The sequence below is a fragment of the Melopsittacus undulatus genome, chromosome 26 (assembly GCF_012275295.1).
Source record: "Melopsittacus undulatus isolate bMelUnd1 chromosome 26, bMelUnd1.mat.Z, whole genome shotgun sequence".
Taxonomy (NCBI): domain Eukaryota; kingdom Metazoa; phylum Chordata; class Aves; order Psittaciformes; family Psittaculidae; genus Melopsittacus; species Melopsittacus undulatus.
The window spans coordinates 641,138-648,735 of record NC_047552.1 but is presented as its reverse complement, the minus strand read 5'-3'; the positions used below and the strand labels follow the sequence as shown (position 1 = coordinate 648,735).

At 61.6% G+C, this 7,598-nt stretch overlaps 1 protein-coding gene across 1 annotated transcript; it reads left to right on the top strand.

Moving 5' to 3' along the window:
- The first annotated feature begins 1,472 nt into the window (after window positions 1–1,472).
- ZNF574 (zinc finger protein 574) lies at window positions 1,473–5,993 on the top strand. Its single transcript, XM_034072280.1, has 3 exons — window positions 1,473–1,521; window positions 3,015–5,159; window positions 5,983–5,993. The coding sequence occupies exons 2-3, from the start codon at window positions 3,017–3,019 to the stop codon at window positions 5,991–5,993; spliced, it is 2,154 nt and encodes a 717-aa protein (XP_033928171.1). The 5' UTR covers window positions 1,473–1,521; window positions 3,015–3,016.
- Window positions 5,994–7,598: the final 1,605 nt, after the last annotated feature.

Below are 7,598 nucleotides of genomic sequence, written 5' to 3'. Positions count from 1 at the left end.
TTGGTCCCTCCCCTTCCCCCAGCCCCTCCCCTTTTACCATAGCCCCATTCACTTCCCATAGCCCCGCCCCTTTCTCATCGCCCCGCCCCCTTACCCATAGCCCCCTTCTCATTGGCCCTTCCCCTTCCCCGTAGCTCCGCCCCTTTCCCATACCCCCATTCACTCCCCATAGCTCCGCCCTCTTCCCCATAGCCCCGCCCCTTCTCCTAGCTCCGCCCCCTTCCCTTAGGCCCCTTCCCATTGGCCCTTCCCCTTCCCCATAGCCCCTCCCCTTCCACCTCCTTTACCATAGGCCCATTCACTCCCCATAGCCCCGCCCCTTCCCTATAGCCCCGCCCACTCCCCATAGCCCATTCACTTCCCATAGCCCCGCCCCTTTCCCTTCGCCCTCGTCCCATTGGCCCATCCCCTTCCCCATAGCCCCGCCCCTTTCCCATAGCCCCATTCACACCCCATAGCCCCTCCCTCTCTCCATAGCCCCTTCCCCTTTCCCATATCCCCCATCCCATTGGCCCATCCCCTTCCCCGTAGCCCCTCCCCTTCCTATAGCCCCTCCCCTTCCTCCTAGCCCCGCCCCCTTCCCCATAGCCCCATTCCCTTCCCCGCCCCCCTTCCCCTTATCCCCGCCCCCTTTTCCCTTTGCCCCCTTCCCATTGGCCCATCCCCCGTAGCCCCGCCCCCCCCGGGCTGGGTGACGTCACCATTACCATTGATGCTCTCGGTTCTTGCTGATTATTTATTCATGAGCGATGATTTATTCACCTCCGACGGGATCAATAAAAGCTGTTCCAGCGCTGACGCCTCCTTTTGTGTCCCCCCCACATCCATTGGTACATCCCATCCCCCCCCACATCCATTGGTCCCTCCCATCCCCCCCCACATCCATTGGTACATCCCATCCCCCCCCACATCCATTGGTTCCTCCCATCCCCCCCCAACATCCATTGGTCCCCCCCATCCCCCCCCCACATCCATTGGTTCCTCCCATCCCCCCCCACATCCATTGGTCCCTCCCATCCCCCCCCACATCCATTGGTCCCTCCCATCTCCCCCCACATCCATTGGTCCCTCCCATTCCACCCCCCACATCCATTGGTCCCTCCCATCCCCCCCCACATCCATTGGTCCCTCCCATCCCCCCACATCCATTGGTCCCTCCCATCCCCCCCCCCCATCCATTGGTTCCTCCCATCCCCCCCACATCCATTGGTTCCTCCCATCCCCCCCCACTTCCATTGGTCCCTCCCATCCCCCCCCACATCCATTGGTCCATCCCCCCCACATCCATTGGTCCCTCCCACCCCCCCCACATCCATTGGTCCCTCCCATCCCCCCCCCCCCTCCGCATTGGTTCCTTCCGCTTCCAACATGGCCGCCGCTGGGGAGGGAGGGGAGGGGGGAGGAAGGGGCGTGGCCTCGCTCTGATTGGCCGCTCCGCTCCGCTGCGGCCAATCAGGACGCGCCTTGTTGCGAGGTGCCGGCGGTGGAAGGGGGAGACGGAGGCAGCGCGAGCGGGAGCGGGTGAGGCGGAAAATGGGGTGAAAAAGGGAGGAATCGGTTAAAATGGGGGTCAATGGGGGTCAAAGGGCGCTGGGGGCGGGGTTAAAGGGGTCGGGGGGTTCTTAAAGGGGCATGGGGGGTCTTAAAGGGGCCTGGGGGGGTCTTAAAGGGGCCTGGGGGGTCTTAAAGGGGAATGGGGGCTCTTAAAGGGGCCTTAGGCCTCTTAAAGGGGCCTGGGGGCGTCTTAAAGGGGCCTGGGGGGTCTTAAAGGGGTCGGGGGGCTCTTAAAGGGGCCGGGGGGGCTCTTAAAGGGGCCTGGGGGGTCTTAAAAGGGTCTGGGGGGCTCTTAAAGGGGCCTGGGGGGGGGTTAAAGGGGTTCTAAGAGGCATTAAAGGGTTCCAATGGGCATTAAAGGGGCCGGGGGTCTCTTAAACGGGTTTGGGGGGGTCCTAAATGGGTCTGATGGGGGTTAATGGGATCTAAGGGGCATTAAAGGGGTCTGGGGGGGTCCTGAAGGGGGTTAAAGAGGCCTAAGGGGGGGTAAAGGGGTCCAAGGGGCTCTTAAAGGGGCCTGGGGGCTCCTAATGGGCTAATCCAAGGCCTTTGGTGTGTGGGGGGTATCTCCTTCATCTCCCCTCTTTTCTGCACCCCTTTCCCTTCTATTCCCATCCCCATCCCCATCCCCATCCCATCCCATCCCATCCCCATCCCATCCCCATCCCCATCCCATCCCATCCCATCCCCATCCCATCCCCATCCCATTCCCATTCCCATCCCATCCCATCCCCATCCCATCCCCATCCCATCCCCATCCCATCCCATCCCATCCCCATCCCATCCCCATCCCATCCCCATCCCATCCCCATCCCCATCCCATCCCCATCCCATCCCCATCCCATCCCCATCCCATCCCATCCCCATCCCATCCCATCCCCATCCCATCCCCATCCCATCCCCATCCCCATCCCATCCCCATCCCATCCCATCCCATCCCATCCCCATCCCCATCCCATCCCCATCCCATCCCATCCCATCCCCATCCCATCCCCATCCCCATCCCATCCCCATCCCATCCCATCCCATCCCCATCCCATCCCCATCCCATTCCCATTCCCATCCCATCCCCATCCCATCCCCATCCCCATCCCATCCCATTCCCATCCCATCCCCATCCCATCCCATCCCATCCCCATCCCATCCCCATCCCCATCCCATCCCATCCCCATCCCCATCCCCATCCCATCCCATCCCATCCCATCCCCATCCCATCCCATCCCATCCCCATCCCATTCCCATCCCATCCCCATCCCATCCCCATCCCATCCCCATCCCCATCCCCATCCCATCCCCATCCCATCCCATCCCATCCCATTCCCATCCCATCCCCATCCCATCCCCATCCCATCCCATCCCATCCCATTCCCATCCCATCCCCATCCCCATCCCCATCCCATCCCCATCCCATCCCATCCCATCCCATCCCCATCCCATCCCATTCCCATCCCATCCCACAGCCATGGATCGCCCAGAGGAGACCCTGCTGTTGGTTGAGCATCGCTATGTGTGCTCCGAATGCAACCACCTCTCGTCCTCATTGGAAGATGCTCTCCTGCATCACCAACAGCATCTCCTGACCCCGGGGGGGGGGGCAGGACCCGGCCCCCCCCCTGCCCCCCCCACCATTCCCGAGGTCCCAGCCCCATCCCAGCAGGAACACCAGTATGAGGTACTGGGAATGAGCACAGAGTTCCCAGAGAGCAGCCAGTACCAGTGCCTGGAGTGTGGGCAGCTACTGGTGTCCCCAGGGCAGCTGCTGGAGCACCAGGAGCTGCACCTGAAGCTGCTGGCGCAGGATCCCGACGGCATTCCCGTCGGGAAGAGCATCCCCCCCACCGGGAATGCCATTCACTATGAGTGTGTGGAGTGCAAGGCTCTGTTCAGCAGCCAGGAGCTGTGGTTGGCCCATCGGCAGAGCCACCAGAGCCAACCCATCCAGATCCAGGTGGATCGGGAGCATTCCTATCGGAAGCCGGAGGAGGAGCAGGGTGAGGACGGGAATGCCACAGTCCAGCTGCTGCTCTATGAGTGTGGTGAATGCTTCCAGCTCTTCCAGAGCCCCAAGGACTTCCTGGAGCACCAGGCAGCCCATTTAGCATCCCAATCCCATGGGAATGCCGCCTATGAGGTCAAGGAGGACCCCGACCCCCCCCCTGCGCCCCCCATAGAGCATCGCTGCTCCGAGTGCCCGCAGCGCTTCCCGACATCCCATCAGCTCCAGTCCCATCTGCGCTGCCACCGCCTGGGCGCCTTCCATTGCCCCCTATGCAGCCGGGTCCTTCCCAGCCCATCCAGCCTGGAGCAGCACATCCAAGGGGATCACGGCGGCGAATCCCATTTCCTGTGCCTGGATTGCGGCTTGGCCTTCGACACCGAATCCGTCCTGTTATCCCATCGCCGATCCCATTGTCCCAACCCCCTTCACCGCTGCTCCTGCGGCAAAGCCTTCATCAACATGACCAAGTTCCTGTACCACCGCCGCAGCCACGGCCCCGACCCCAAACCGGTGCCGTCGGTGACGCCGGATCCGGCTCCGGCATTCCCATGTACCGCCTGCGCCAAGAGCTTCCCCAAGGCCCAGCAGCTGGCGCGGCACCAGCGCTTCGTGCACCGCCTGGAGCGCCGGCATCCGTGCCCGGAATGCGGGAAGCTGTTCAAGAAGAAGTCCCATGTCCGGAATCATCTGTTCACCCACACCGGGGAGAGGCCGTTCCCATGCCGGGAATGCCCCAAGAGCTTCAATTCCCAAGCCAACCTGCTCCGGCACCGCCTGATCCATACAGGCGAGCGGCCCTATGAGTGTGACGTGTGCCACAAGCGCTTCACCCAGTCCTCCACGCTCCGCCAGCACCACTTCATCCACAGCCGCCGCTATCCCTACAAGTGTCCGGAGTGTGGGATCCGCTTCCACCGGCCCTACCGCCTGCTCCTGCACCGCTACCATCACACCGGAGAGTATCCCTACAAGTGCCAGGAGTGTGGCAGCTCCTTCCTGCTCCGGCGCCTGCTGGATGTGCACCAGCTGCTCCATAGTGGGAAGCAGCCCTACGTGTGCTCCCAATGCGGAGCCTCCTTCGTGTCGGCGCTGCAGCTGCGGGAGCATCCCTGCGGGAAGCTGGAATGTCCCATCTGCGGCAAGAAAGCCGCGTCCCCCTCCCGCCTCCGCGCGCACCAGAAGCTCCACGGCATTCCCAACGGCATTCCCAACGGCATCCCATGCCCGTCCCCCCCCCCCCAGCGCCGCCAGGGCCGCAAGAGCTTCCAATGCCTGGAATGCCATAAGCTGTTCAGCACCGAGACCTCTCTGCACGTGCACCGGCGCATCCACACCGGGGAGCGGCCGTATCCGTGTCCGGAATGCGGGAAGGCGTTCCGGCAATCCACACACCTCAAGGATCACCGCCGGCTCCATACCGGGGAGAAGCCATTCAAGTGTGAGGAGTGTGGTAAAGCCTTTGCCATCGCCGTGCGGCTGGCCGAGCACCGGCGCATCCACACCGGGGAGAGGCCCTACCGGTGCCAGCTCTGTGCCAAGGCTTACCGGTCCTTCTCCAACCTATGGAAGCACCGCAAGCTGCACCGGGAGGCTGAGGGGAATGGGGGTGGGAATGGGAATGGGAATGGGAATGGGAATGGGAATGGGAATGGGGATGGGAATGGTCAGGATGGAGCCACTGGAGGAGGAGGGGAGGGGGGAGAGGGGGGGACGGGGCAATAGAAGTGATGGGGATGGAGGGGGGGAGGAATTGGGATGGTCCGAATGGGTATCAATGGACTCCAAGTGATGGAGGGGGGTTAATCCCATTATAGGGATGGAGAAGGAATTGGGAGCCTCCCATAGACATCAATGGATCCCAAGTGATAGAGTGGGGGGTTTAACCCCATTATAGGGATGGAGAAGGCATTGGGACCTCCCCATTGAGGGTCTGGGGGGGTTAAACCCCATTATAGGGATGGAGAAGGAATTGGGACCCCCCTCATGGGCATCAATGGAACCTTCCATGTACCCCAGTATATCCCAAGTGATGGAATGGGGGAGTTTAACCCCATTATAGGGATGGAGAAGGAATTGGGATCCCCCCCATGGGCTTCAATGGAACCTCCCATAGACCCCAATAGACCCCAAGTGATGGAGAGGGGGGGTGAAACCCCATTATAGGGATGCAGAAGGAATTGGGATGGCCACATCATGTCCATGGGTATCAATGGACACCAAGTGATGGAGTGGGAGGGGTTAACCCCGTTATAGGGATGGAGAAGGCACTGGGACCCCCCCCCCCCCCGTAGGTTTCAATGGACTCTCCCATAGACACCAATAGACCCCAAGTGATGGAGTGGGGGGGTTCAACCCCATTAAAGAGATGGAGAACACATTGGGATCCCCCCCCCATGGGCCTCAATGGACTCTCCCATGTCCCCCCATAGGCCCCCAGTGATGGAGGGGGGGTTAAGCCTTATTATAGGGATGAAGAAGATATTGGGACACCCCTGTGGGCATCAATGGAACCTTCCATAGACCCCAGTAGACCCCAAGTGATGGAGTGGGGGGGTTTAACCCCATTATAGGGATGGAGAAGGCATTGGGATCCCCCCATTGAGAGTCTGGGGGGGTTCAACACCATTATAGGGATGGAGAACACATTGGGACCCCCCCCAGGGCATCAATGGAACCTTCCATAGACCCCAATAGACCCCAAGTGATGGAGGGGGGGGTGAAACCCCATTATAGGGATGCAGAAGGAATTGGGATGGCCACATCATGTCCATGGGTATCAATGGACACCAGGTGATGGGGGGGGGGTGTTAAACCCCATTATAGGGATGGAGAAGGCACCGGACCCCCCACCCTTAGGTTTCAATGGACTCTCCCATAGACCCCAATAGACCCCAAGTAATGGAGTGGGGGGGGTTAACCCCATTATAGGTATGGAGAACACATTGGGACCCCCCCCCCCATGGGCCTCAATGGACCCTCCCATGTCCCCCCATAAGCCCCAAGTAATGGAGTGGGGGGGGTTAACCCCATTATAGGGATGCAGAACACATTGGGACCCCCCCCCCCCATGGGCCTCAATGGACCCTCCCATGTCCCCCCATAAGCCCCAAGTAATGGAGTGGGGGGGTTAACCCCATTATAGGGATGGAGAACACATTGGGACCCCCCCTTTCCTTCATGCACCCCCTTATTTGGGGGGGGTGTTGGTGTTTCACCCCCCCCATCACCACACTGGGGGGGATGGGGGGGGAGGGTTTGTGTGTTAATTATTCCAGATGCAATTAAAACAGATGAATTGACCCAAAATGCCTTTATTGGGGGGGGGAGGGGTAATAATAACCCCATAGGGGGGCAATAAACCCTTGGGGGTGGATGGGGGGGTATCTATATGGGCCCTATTACCCCTGCAGCAATGGTACAGCCCATAGCCACGCCCCCTCCTCGCTCCTTGGCCACGCCCCTTCCTTTTAGCCACGCCCCCTGGACCGACCCACGCTGCGCGGGGGGGGGGGTGTAAGCGACGCCCCTTTCCCCCCCCCCCCCCCATTGAACCGAACCAAAAGGGGGGGGGGGGGAAGAACCAAACCGGATCCCCCCCCCAATACCCATCAATGGGGGGGGTCCCTTTGCCCCCCCCATTGGATAACGAGGACCAAAGGGGGGACCCCCCTTTAACCCCCCCCCATTGAGGACACAAGGATCGGGCCCCCCCCCCCTCCTCCCTTCCCCCCCCCTCTTTTCCCCCCCCCCCGCCCCGGGGGGGGGGGGGGGGCTGCGGCGGCCGCGCAGCGCGTTGTGAGTACTGGGAATGGGGGGGGGATAACTGGGGGATACTGGGGGGGAATGGGATAACTGGGGGAGGAGGGATAATGGGATGGGGGGGGATGGGATAACGGGAGAATGGGATGGGGAGGGGGGAATGGGATGGGGGATAACGGGGGATGGGGGGTACCAATGATGGGGATAACGGAGATGGGGGGGGGATAACGGGGAATGGGGGGGGGGGATAACGGGGGATGGGGGGGGGGGATAACGGGATGCGCCT